General features: G+C 37.5%; 1 protein-coding gene across 1 annotated transcript; it reads left to right on the forward strand.

Annotated features, from left to right (window-relative positions):
- Positions 1 to 836: 836 nt before the first annotated feature.
- LOC118795501 (solute carrier family 22 member 13-like) lies at positions 837 to 9,112 on the forward strand. Its single transcript, XM_036554028.1, has 10 exons — positions 837 to 1,229; positions 2,436 to 2,539; positions 2,934 to 3,088; positions 3,439 to 3,607; positions 3,961 to 4,081; positions 4,888 to 4,982; positions 5,342 to 5,556; positions 7,726 to 7,834; positions 8,345 to 8,554; positions 9,028 to 9,112. Exons 1-10 carry the CDS (start codon positions 855 to 857, stop codon positions 9,110 to 9,112), a joined length of 1,638 nt encoding a protein of 545 aa, XP_036409921.1. The 5' UTR covers positions 837 to 854.
- Positions 9,113 to 12,928: the final 3,816 nt, after the last annotated feature.

A 12,928-nucleotide genomic window follows, 5' to 3' on the forward strand; every position in this document is an offset into this window, starting at 1 on the left:
TAATATTTTTTCCGGAAAACTGGATCCTAGTGTTTCAAAAATTAAACTGCAGAAATTAACGTTCCCTGTCATGCACAATATATCCTGGAATGACAATAAAACATCCTTATCCTTAACATCGAAACAAAAGCATTACAAATGATATGTGTTTAAGACACCAAGTTTCTTAAATAAGAGTGAATCTAATTATCTCAAAAGCTAATGGCAAGATGGCAAGAGCTTATTAGGCTAATTTAAAAGCTGTTATGCAAACAGACCCAAACATTTCAGACCATCTGAAATTGAAGGAGGTAAAGTTGTGAATACCTTCTGTAACTGTACATTCTTTGCCCCTGTGAGGGTGATATTAATAGGCATCATTCTCTGTTCCACCCCCTGTTCAGACTTGCATGATCCCTATCTGTCTAAAGTCTGAAGGTTGTATTTGCATGTGCCTTTCTGCAAGCCAAAGTTCCTGTAATGTTACTTTTGTGCTGAAGTGTGCAGAATAGATACTAGAAAGCATCCATTTTTACATGCTACATAGTACTTCTATTATTGGATTTGTAATATGTAAACTAGAGTCAACTACTGTTTATCTAAACACATGTAGTTCTGAAAATGACATTGCTTCTTTTGCACTTAATACAGTTGGGTAAATGTTACATATCCTTTCCATCGTCTCATGTGCACACAAGTGTTATGAAGGTTGCTTGCTAGCCTTGCAGATATACACAGGGGGAGTGGACTGTTGGCCAGATAAGTGTGTCAGTTTAAAGATTAATTTGGCTTTATATATTTGAGCATGGTGAGTGAAAAAAGCAATTGAAACCCAGGAGATAACCCTGTGTCTGAGGTGAACCACCACGTGGAGAATGAACAGCTTTGGGCAGATCCTATCGGCCATTGGGGAGTTCGGGACCTTTCAGAAGCGCTTGCTGGTGGCAATATGCATTCCCAACATCTTCACCGCGTTTCACATGTTTGGCCAGGTGTTCACAGGCCTCAAAATGCCACATCACTGCAACACCAACTGGATCCTGGGACCAGGACCCAATCTGTCTCAGGACGAGCAAAAGAACCTTACCCTCCCAGTGGACCAAGATGGAGCCTATGACAGCTGTCTGATGTTCAAGCCAGTGGACTGGGACTTGGAGTCCATTAAAACCTATGGGATCAACAGCACCTCTACATGCATAGATGGATGGGTGTATGAGACACCCCCAAGAACCACCACACTGGTGACTGAGGTACAGTACATTTGGGTCAAAAAGGGATTTTTACTGTGCACCCTTGTCTCTCTACCTCAGAAGGTCTTAACAAGGGAGGTAGAATTTGACGGCATGGGCACAACAGAATATTTTCTATAACTGGAGGACCAACAAATGATCAACAGTATAATCCGGGGGCATTGAAAACTCTTTAAACAAAACTAAAATTTCTCAATGGACTGACCTGATAATGCCAGAAATGGAAGCCATTTCAAATTGCACTGATTTCAGTCACCCTAACTAAGAAAAGCTTAAGACTTTCTTTGTGTTAATTTAATCTTTTCTGTTAACAGCAACAATGCTCTTTATATCCCCAAGCCATCACAATTCTGATAAGTTCTTTAATTAATAATGGATTTGTTTATTCATATTTTGATTGCATTACACAGTAAGTAAGTCTCATGCTTTTCTTAGGAAGTATGATTGATAAACAAACCAAAGGTGGAATGACTTGGGGTTTGCCAAATATTGTGCCTCCTTATAGTGTTACTGTAGGAATTTTGTATTACTGACACTTGAATCAGATCCATTTTATGTGTCTTTGGAACAGCATGTTGTGTAATAATACAAATGATTTTTTACACAGCAAGAGCAGATATTACTGACCTTTATCCAAATGTGTACACATATGTAGTTTATACTATGGTATGAATTATCATCCCATACGCTGTATGACCTAAAACACTTTGGAAACGTCTGCTGTCTAAACTGTAAGGTATCTTATCTGAACTAAGCCACCGTCATAAAACACAGACACTGTGTCATAGTCTATTTCATATTTATATAATGCATTGGGGTCATTACACATTAGCTACAAAATGAAGAGCACATACATGTGCCCCAGGTTAAATTAAGAGGAGCCTATCAGCCTTAACAGAGGTGCTTCATGTCCTCAAGAGATTCAAAATTAAACCATTAACAGGCTTTAGCTGTTAACTTTGTTCCATCATCTGATTGTTAATTATTACTTCTGAATATATTACTCATGAATGACTTGTATGATGTGTTATGTTAAGCAGCACAAGTTTGAAATATAATTCTTACAGTGATAAAACAGGATTGGCAAAGTAGTGCTTTCCAAATCTTTCCAGGAAATGTGTGTTGAACCTTCGTAGAGAGACAATGCACAGCAGAGAGCATTGTAATATCCACACCACGATAACCATTCCTCTATATCCTTCACAGTTTGACCTGGTGTGTGACAACAGAGCTCTGAACGAAGCCTCACAATCCATCTACATGGCGGGGCTTCTCATTGGAGCCCTGGTGTTTGGGACAATGGCAGACAAGTACAGTTTAAATTTTTACACTCTATTTCATCGCTTCACACAGTTCTTGATTGCAAGGTCACTTGTAAATTAATTTTATTCTAATGCAGGACATCATGGTGTAACCGTAGTAAAAAAATATTATTATGATTATTCCATAAAATAACAGAAATTACGAGTGGTAGTAAGTAAGTTAATACAATTATCATACCAAAATTAAGGGAACTTACATGGATTAATTACTTGTGCTCAGGTTATACTGAACTTTGCAATGACATATTCATTAGAGTTTTGTTGTATAGTCTCATTAATTTGCTTTCCCGTTGCAAATGAAAAAATCTCATTTTTTTTGTGTGACAACCCCATCAGAGGACAGTGATACTGTAAGAATTCTGAGTGTTCTCTTTGTCTTCAGGTTTGGTCGCCGGACAGTGATCCTGTTGTCGTTGCTTCTGCAGTTTCTGTTCGGGGTGGCAGCTGCCCTGTCACCCAACATCTATGTCTACATTGCCTTCAGATTTGTGGTTGGCATGACAATATCTGGGATTTCCATCAACACATTTGTTCTGGGTAAATCTTTTTTTCATGCCATTTGCAAATTGCTACTGGCATACACAATTACAAGGGGACTGTATTTAAGTCTAATGTATTTTTAACAATACACATTTATCAACTTTCATACAAAGAAACTGAACCATCAGTTATTTAGAAATTTTACAGGTGGTTTTAAGCAACTAACAGGTGATGTCCTGTACAGTGTAAACAGTACACTCACTGAATACACATTCTATACTTTGTAAAATACAGGGTCTCTGATGGAGTTTTTTTAATGGGTGAATAATTCAAAATGCCATGATTGTCTATGAAAACCTGAAAACCTGAAGCTAAAAGACTGTGAAATGCTTCATTGTTTTTCCAAGGGACTGAGTGGTGTGGCACCTCCAAGCGATCCTTCTTCACCATCTTCTCCCATGGCTTCTTCGCCGTGGGTCTCATGCTTCTCTCGGGCATTGCCTACGGAGTGCGGGACTGGCGAACACTGCAGCTGGTGCTCTCTGCTCCTGTCCTGGCTCTTGGCATCTACTACTGGTGAGACAGTCTCTGGGCCACCTCTCCACACAACTGTAGACAGTCCTTCTCCCAGAGTTTAGTTAATCAAAGTCACTTGAGAAATGTGTTGAGATGAGGGAAAAAGATGCAACATATTGACAATACAATATTAATTTGCTAAGTGCTGTGACTTATTTGGAGACTATGGGGAGAACTATAAGGCTTATGTTTGTGTTCCACATATGTAATATGATTTTACTGGCGCAGCACAAGTGCATTATCTACTCACAGGCTTTGAGCTCACCTGCCTCTGCTTGTGAATGCAGTGCCATAAGCATCCCTTCCCTCTTCTAACTCACACGCATAAGTGATTTGGTTTTTATTTCCCACAGGATTCTCCCAGAATCGGCACGCTGGCTCCTGACACAGGGCAAGCAGGAGGAGGCCAAGGCAGTGATCCTGAAGGCAGCACAAGCCAATGAGAGAGAGGTGCCAGCTGGGCTTCTGGACAAGGTGCCTGTGCCCATAGCTTACAGGGGCCACTGCAGCCAATCTGAGCTATATATTTGAGCTAGTATCTAAATGGATAACTTTCACATGTGGTTTACAGTAGTACTATTTCACCATGTTGCTTTCCACTTTGGGGAAAAAAAGTTGGCTTAAAGGCAGAATATAAGATTTAAAGACTCAATCCCAAAAGGCAAAAAAAAAAAAAAAAATCAAAGTAGATATGTCTGAACAAAATGAATCAGACATAGGAGATGTTTTCAACAAAACATACTGTGTCACACTGTGACCATGTGATCCCTCAATTCAGGCGTTCTTTGAATCTTTGCTAATGGACAGCATGGTCACAAAATATCAGTGATAATCATTTGGATATTTTTTCCCCAAGTTTTCTGTTCCATTCCAGTCTTCTGTTGGTTGCTGAAACAGTCACACTTGCCATGCAACCTTGTGTGAATGTGAAGGGCAGTGATAAAATTATTTTCAGGGAAAATTTTAGTGATTCAGTATCCCTGCTTGGTACTGGTATCAGCATTACAATAATAGGAAAAGGGCAAAGGTAAAATAAAATCACTCTCAAGGCAAGATGTAATAATCAGGAAATGTGTACCAGTGTGTCAAAATACATCGACAGTCTTGCTTTGTGGGACTTTGATCGGATACAAAATGATACCGAGCCTTTATCTATTGTGAAAAGCTTTGATTTTAGATAATTTACTTACTCTGCTACTAAATTGGGCTAATATGTGACACAGAATTATTGAAATACTAACTCAGCATGTTATTAATTCATAAATAAAATCTTTCTAAAGATGGAAGCTGAGAAAGAAACCAAGACAGGCAATATGCTGGATCTCTTCAGAATTCCCTACCTGAGGAAGCGTGCTCTTGCTATGAGCTATGTTTGGTAAGCTTGCATGATATTTGCAATTTTTGTTTTTCTACTTTGTCATATGGAGTTTTCAAGACATAAATGTTAACCTAGATACTAAATGTCAAAGCTATGTCTACTCAAGCGCTGAATGTTTACCAGAGCTGATTTGTTTTCATTAGCCAACTGTGATAATGATCAATGATCAATGATCAATTACTTTTTTTTAGTTATTTCTCTAACATGAATTTCACAGGTGCTGAATTGAACAACAAGCCGTGTAAGTTCTTGAATAAACCGCAATGATGTTATATTAAATTTGGGCCAATGTCATGGTTATCAACGAGTCAATGTTATTATGTGAAGTTATGTTTTGCATCCTCTTCCCTTCACAGGTTTGTGACCAGCCTGGTATATTATGGACTGAGCCTGAATGTGGGCAATTTTGGCCTTGATGTTTATCTCACACAGTTCATCTTTGGTCTGGCTGAGCTACCAGCTCGCCTGGGGTGCATCCCCATGCTTGAACGCTTTGGAAGGAGAAACTGCCAATGTGTTTTCCTGGTCTTTGGTGGGACGGCTTGTCTGAGCATTCTGGCAGTTCCAGAGGGTAATGTGTTGACCAGTGGTTCTGAAACTATAATGCATGGAGAGGCTACATAGTTATCAGTTTTTTACTTTAAAAAAGACACTAACTTCTTAGTTATTGAATACAGTGGTATCATTACAGAACATTTTCACCTGTTGAGGGCAAATCTACATCTTTAGAATTAATTAAATTTTGCATTGTTATGAGTCATTATATAATTTGGAGTACATTTCACATCAACAAAAAACAATATTCTTTCCCAATAGAACAATCAGTGGTTCAAGTTAGTATACTCCTTCAGTGTAACATATTTGCTAGTTGCAAAGCATTAACATTTTTTTGATTTTTTTAAGGGAAAGGATGTTTTCACTACTCAGTTTGTCAACTATGTTACAGACAAACTGGATGTCATTACAGGCATTCGATTAAATCCTGCACTTCAATCCCGCACTTCACATGTATATCTGAATTTTTTTTCAGATATACATGTGATATGTTCAGCACTGTCATTAAGGACAGTAATATTTTTTATTATAAAACTACCATACAGGTCATTTTGATAGTTTTAAGAGATGTCATGCAAAACTCCAACCTGTGTAGATGTACAGTATACTTTAAAGGATATCAGAAGTACCATTTTAGTTATTTTAAATTTGAAAAAATGAGGTGTAACATAGTTGACAATGAAAGTCTTTTGTGTAGTTTGTCTGTTCTTCTTTTTAGTTTGTTGAGCAAATATTTCCATGCTTCAATTTCTCTGTGTAATTTTGAGTTTTCTCTCCTTTTACTTTCTTACACAATTTTCCTGTAGAATACATAAACCTGTTTCTGTCTTGCTATCATAAATCTCTACCTTTCTTGAGGTTGACGGACAACTTGACTGTCTGGACTGTCCTAAGTTGTCAAGCCTGCAATTTCTTTCTCTGCTTCTCTGCTGTGCTCTCCTCCAATAGGCCCTCTTGCTTCTTTTTTCTCTCTCACTCATCTCTGCCGCTGTTTTCACCTTTCCCTGTGATCTGAGCTCGTGCCATGCCTCTCTCTGCTTCTCCAAATATGCTACCCTTCTTGCAGGATCAGCATCCCGACGAGCCCTGTATCTCTGCTGTTTCTCAGCTGCTGACATCTATTTAAAACAATTGGATTTAAAAAAATGGATTAAAAAATGTGTTGATGAGGGAGAAAGGGAAAGTGTGCCCATATGAATAATGTGTGTTGTGACATATGTAGACTGATAATGATAATGATGTAGTAATGATGACTGATGACGTAGACTACTGGCTAACTTAGTTGACAGGTAACATAGTTAACAATTTCCCTATTTTGACCATTAATTTCAATGGTAGACCTTTGTCTGGCTGACCACATGTCATTTTCTTGAACAGGTTAATGTAAAATTTGAACATATAATTGAATTAAAATCATTCAAAAATTGTAAACCATAGCAATGTGTTCAACATGTCCACCACAGAGTAAAATGACATCATGTGATGCTGGTCATGCCGGTATTGGGACAAACCATTTTTTGAGTTGCAGGGGGGAGTTCTGTTAGTAACATAGTTGAGAGAACTTTTGCGGACATTAATAAATTAGGATATTTAAGTTATTTAAATGAGAAAATTGATTTAAAAAATATAATTTTTCTTTAGTATTTAGACTTTTGAAATAAATAAAAAATAGTTGTTGTTGACTTTAATAGTTTTTATTCATTATTTTGAAACCAAGACACCCTCAGCTTAGGAACATCATGACAAATTTCAAGCTAAATTAAGCATAGGATGCACATAATATTTGTGTGATATTATAACATGCTTTTCATTAATAGGTAAAATATGATTTTTTTTTTTGAAGAAAATAGAATAAATACAATTATCGTCAATGGACACGGAATGTACCCCAAATTATATAATGACTCTTATGTGATCCCTCCAGATTTCTTTTAATTTCATAATACAAAGCATAAAACTTGGCTACCCAGGATGTAGATTGAAAGCTATACCTTTGGTGTTCTCTGAAAAAAAAACAACTATATTTTATTTGCTAAAATAAACAATATTTCCAGTTGCTTTCGTGCACAGGTTGGACTCTTTCTATTGAACTGTCTATATTCTGTCATGTAGTAGTCAATGCAAATTCTGTAGGACCCTTTTTGACTTGGTGGATGCATGCGAGAACAGTGCCTTTGTTTTACAGACCTGCCGGTGGTGGTGACAGTCATTGCCGTACTTGGGAAGTTTACCCTTGCAGCCTCATTCTCCGTTGCATATGTGTACTCTGCTGAACTGTACCCAACAGTCGTACGGTAAGTCCAATTTATTTGCTGTACTGTTCGCTTCATACGAAGATGCCCTTTTCCAGGGCTTCTTAGTGAGCTCATGTAGATGATCTATCTATGTGGTTCTTCAGTAATTCAGAATAAATACTTTAACTTTTTCAGAAAGCAATGTCCCACCTGAAAATCAAATCTGCAGCTTTTGGGTTACAACTGTTGTTCCTTAACCACTGTGCCACGCTACGTTTGACATTTGTATGTATGTGTGGTAATAGTCCCGGGAAGTGACTTCTGTAATTCCATGTGACCTCATCCATAAATTTAAAGAAATCTAAGACCTGTGTTGGAATGAGGATCAGACTCTGATACCACAGGGTAAAAGTATTATCCCAATTTAAATATTTTTCTTGTGGTAAACTTTAAGAAGCAAAATGCAAAAAGTTGCATCTTAAACAAAAAAATCTTAAACATCTTGCCCTGTCTGAATGGTCTGTTGTGTGTTTGTTTAGAATTTTATCTGCATGTATGTTTTCTCTCCAGGCAAAATGGAGTGGGTTTGAACTCCATGTGTGCCCGGGTGGCAGGTATTGTGGCCCCTTTGGTCCGACTCTTGGAGGTCTATCACAAAGCCATTCCCATGGTCATTTATGGAGTGTTCCCATTGGCTGGTGGTGGGATGTGCTTCCTGCTGCCTGAGACACTGAATACAGAACTGACAGATCACACAGATCCCCTCATGGGAAATATCAAGTACGTTTACCTCTACCCATTTAAACATGGCTTACAACAGTTAAAAAAAAATACACAGTACTACTATTATTATTATTATTATTATTATTATAATTCTAAAAATGTTACTGAGGAGAGCTGAGGACAACTTTCAACACTGGCATTCTTAACCTTATAGCAGTGGACTTAAGTCAGCAGAGGTGAGAGGTGAGTGTTTCAGCCTGTCTGCAAGCGGTCTCAGCAGTCCAGTATTTATGCAGACAGTACAATAATTGGGTTGTATCCTTCCTTGAGAATGTTGTCAGGCTGTTAGGTGTTGCTGTTCATTTCCTCTATGACATTATAATTATGATTTCTGATGTTGATTGACAGCCTTTACAGTATAGAGCATACATGTAAGCCATGAAAGTTCATTTCTCACTCTTGTATGATTATTACAAAAGAAATAGTTCACTTAATCAAGTGGATAAATTATTTTCTAAATGTCTTTACAGGCCCTCTGAAAAAAGAAGTACTGAAAATGAACACAATCACATTCAACAAGACAGCACAGCACAAGAGAAGAGCACTAAATTATAAAATATGGTGTTTTAAAAGTTGCATTTTCATGTTTCATGGTATTTATATGAAATTGCGTTTGGTTGCACAGAGTTTATATCTTATTTAAATTTGCCTTCATTTGACTTGTAAAAGTCATGTTTTCCATGCTTTAGCCCCGCTACTATGTAATAATAAAAGGAAATGTTGTACAGAATGAAAATTACACTATATATATATATATAGTGTATATATGTTTCTTTACATTTTTTTACATTTCTTTTATAGCTCACATTTGAATTTGTGTCTAACAACATTTTTTATTAGAAAGAAATGGAAAACTCCAGATAAACATTAATCTACTGCCTTCTACGTTGTCATGTTTTTATCATCTTCGGTTTGACAAGCGCTTAATCGTAATTCAGTATCTTAATTCAGAAATATTTCTCTTAGAAAAAAACCCCGCAGGATTAACAGCCTGTGATGCACACTGGCACAATGAAACAGGATACAAATTCGCAAAGGACGGTTAAAAACAATTTGAAAATAGGTGCATCGCCACGGTCTGAGGGCAATCTCAGGTTGTTTAATAAACCAAATCCATCGGAGATGTTTCACAATTACTAGTGAAAGGGTTAACATTCCAAGACGTGAGTGTCACTAGGGAACACACCCGCCCCTTGCAGCATACACTGAGTAATGTCCAGTAGTAGCTAGTCACTAGACATGGTTACTGAGGAAGCTAACGTTATTGAAGCATTATGAAGTTTCGCTAGCTAATCAAATTATGTTGAAAGGCAGGTTTGCTCTGTGAAGGGAACAGGCTTTGTTTGGAAACATTTAAGTCATATCTATAATGCTGAAATTGAACGAATACATTGTTAATATAAAAAAATAATTTGTTGTGTTAACAGTAGTAAGTATCAATAATACACCAATAATTAAACAAAAAATTTCCATATTCAAACAGGAACATATGCCAAGGTGTGAGAGAAAATGCCTACTTTATACATTAATTTTATGTGGCAATTGTTGAAATTCAAGGAATATGAAAACATAAATTAACCACCTGAAAGCCATTTAAAAATATCTTGCATGGATGCCCCACAGTATGTGTCCCCATCTGCTTTTGATCTGAGAACATAACCCTGTATCAAAGTGTATTAGGTTTTACATACAGTATGTACTGGGGTCACTTGAAGTGGGACCAAAAATTAACTGTAAATGTAGCTGTTAACAGCTATACTGAATTCCTACAGCAATATGAACAAATGATTATGAATGCAAATTGTATAAAGAACGATTTGTTATCACTGTGGTCATGTGGCCTGGCCCAGGAAGTGAGCTTTCACAATGCAAACAGAAAGTATGGCACATACATCTCACATACATACATCTCAAACAATGCCATCATTTGTTTGCATCTGCACAACCATTGGTCTTGCGTAAATGGCGAGAGGCAGACAGTCTGCTGAAGATGGATGCTCATGCGTGTTTTTGTGCCACAATCTGTCTGTGTCCTCCCCCAGGAGCAGCTCCATGAGAACATCTGCACTATACCAGCTAGCTACTGTACTTGCAAGTCTCTAGTATACTAGCTACCACTGTGTTAGTCATCTAGCTAGATCTCTTTCCAGAAAACAGAATGAATGTAAAGAGATGAAAAACACCCTTTTGCAAATGCCAGGTAGCTAGAAGTCTGGTGCTGTTTCGGCAGGTAGGGTTTGAAAAGGAAGATAATCTCAGCCTCAGTTTTCCTTGTTGTGCTGTCACTTGTTTATTCGGCTTGCTCATACTTAGGTGTCATAATCTTCAAAACTATGGCAAAGCCTGTCTATAACGATTCTAACACACATTAGTAGCATAGCTAAATAATACACCTGTAAGTATTTCTCCTGAGGCAGTTTATAATATGTAAAACTTCACTAGAGCCACCCAAGATTTCTTCGTGTTGTGCTGCTGTATTTGTCTTGTCTTGTCTATTTGTCATGGTTGGTTCTCTCAACCCCCCCCCCCACCCCATTAGTCCCCCTGTCTGAGTTTTATTGCCAGTTTTGTCAAGCATGGCAGAAAAAGTATAATCTGAACATTGACAATAGGGTTTCTTCACCTTTGTTGTATGGACCCCTGACTGTTGTAAGCAAGCGCTGCAGGATGTCTTGAAACTCTAAAGAATAAAGGTGTGTATACTAAGTCATGTACAGCCAACGCTAACTAGTCTAGTGGTCCTCAGTTGTCCCCTTGTATGGGTTGGGTGGTCATTGGTGTTCTTGCATATTGTGTATAGGCAGGTGTTACCCATGTTTTCACATTGATTGAAGGAAAAATTCCTCTTTGAAAATCAGCTGTCTTCGCATACTGTAATTACTTTAATGTTTTACTGCTCAATTTTATAATGCAAGAAAATGTGCAAAGATCAGAGATGTGTATGCAAGCTGTTCATCAGCTTTCATAATGTTCGCTAGCCTAATCGCTGATATAAATTTTTTTTTTCAAATTCAAGTTCATATCAGGGTTTCACAAACAATGAGGAACTGCCAGCAGCCAATGAACAATATAGCATTTTATTCAATGAAATTTTAATGTAAACAAAGCAAGTCTGTACACTTAAATTTAACATTTTAATTATTATATTGATTTGAGTAGTTAAATCACATTATTCAGCTGAGACACAGACAGATGAAAAATGATACTGATTTCATCATTAAAATCAAATTGTAGTTTTGATGAGGTTTTATGCATTTTCCCTTTTTTGCAACCCTAAATTAGAATTTACCATTGTCATACTTGTCATCTCACAGCAACAGCTACTGCATTTGTGCAGGAGCACTGAGACAAGGCTAATGTAATCCTCTGATACACTTGCACGCTGTTGGTGCCTTTTTTTCACGTTACAACTCACACGGTGCAGCACAGTGAAGTGGGTGCTCATTGGAGCATGGGTGTTTCCTTTCCTGACATTATCCAAGCAATGGATGGGTACCTGACAAATCACACAGTGCCTGAGGCCGGTGAGAGGAGCAGGGCCAGCTGACACACGCACAACTGTCCCTGGTGGAGTGAAACTTATTCTGCCCACAGTGGACTCCCAGTCATCATTGTCTGATGACACAGCTGGGATTGAACCTGGGCCATAGAGCTCAGATTGCACTGAAGGTAATTTTGGCATTTTTTGAAGGTCTGTACCTGCTGCTCAGTGTTGTAAGGTTTTCAGATATGCATTGATATTCAGGAGTATGAGTAACCCTGTGTTATAAAGTAAGCTAGTTCCCCTTTAGAATGACAATGACAATGACCAATGCAGTATTTTTACACCATCCAGGCAGATTAGAATAAAGAAAGATTATTTTTCTTTTAATAATGCATTATAATTCTTTTAATATTTTCTAAAAATATTACAATGACAAGATGCATTTGTAAACCCTAACCCTTTACCTTACCATAACTTACAAGCTCACATAGTCAGTATTGTCATTCCTTTAATTTTTATATCAAAACAGTTCTCAACAGTTCAGGACAATTGTCTCATCGGATGGGTGACAGTGATGTTGTAGATGATCTTCAGGAAACTAGACCTAGGTAGATGTGTATGCTGGGAAAACACAAATAGTTTAGACTTAGGAGAGCACTCTAAATAGTCTCTTAAAGTATACTTTTAAAGTAAAATTTTCTTATACATGTATTGTTTTCTAAAATGTATCCAAAAAGGAATAAAAAAAACAATAGTAAAACCTTTAATCTGCTACCTTTAGAAATTTGTGCGCCAAAGGTAGTTTGTTCCTTGAGTCTTGAATATTCTCTGGTTCTGTGTCTGGAAAAATTTGGTTGTGTGAACTCACCAGAAGTGACGCCTGTATC

This window comes from Megalops cyprinoides, chromosome 2 (assembly GCF_013368585.1).
Source record: "Megalops cyprinoides isolate fMegCyp1 chromosome 2, fMegCyp1.pri, whole genome shotgun sequence".
Classification (NCBI taxonomy): domain Eukaryota; kingdom Metazoa; phylum Chordata; class Actinopteri; order Elopiformes; family Megalopidae; genus Megalops; species Megalops cyprinoides.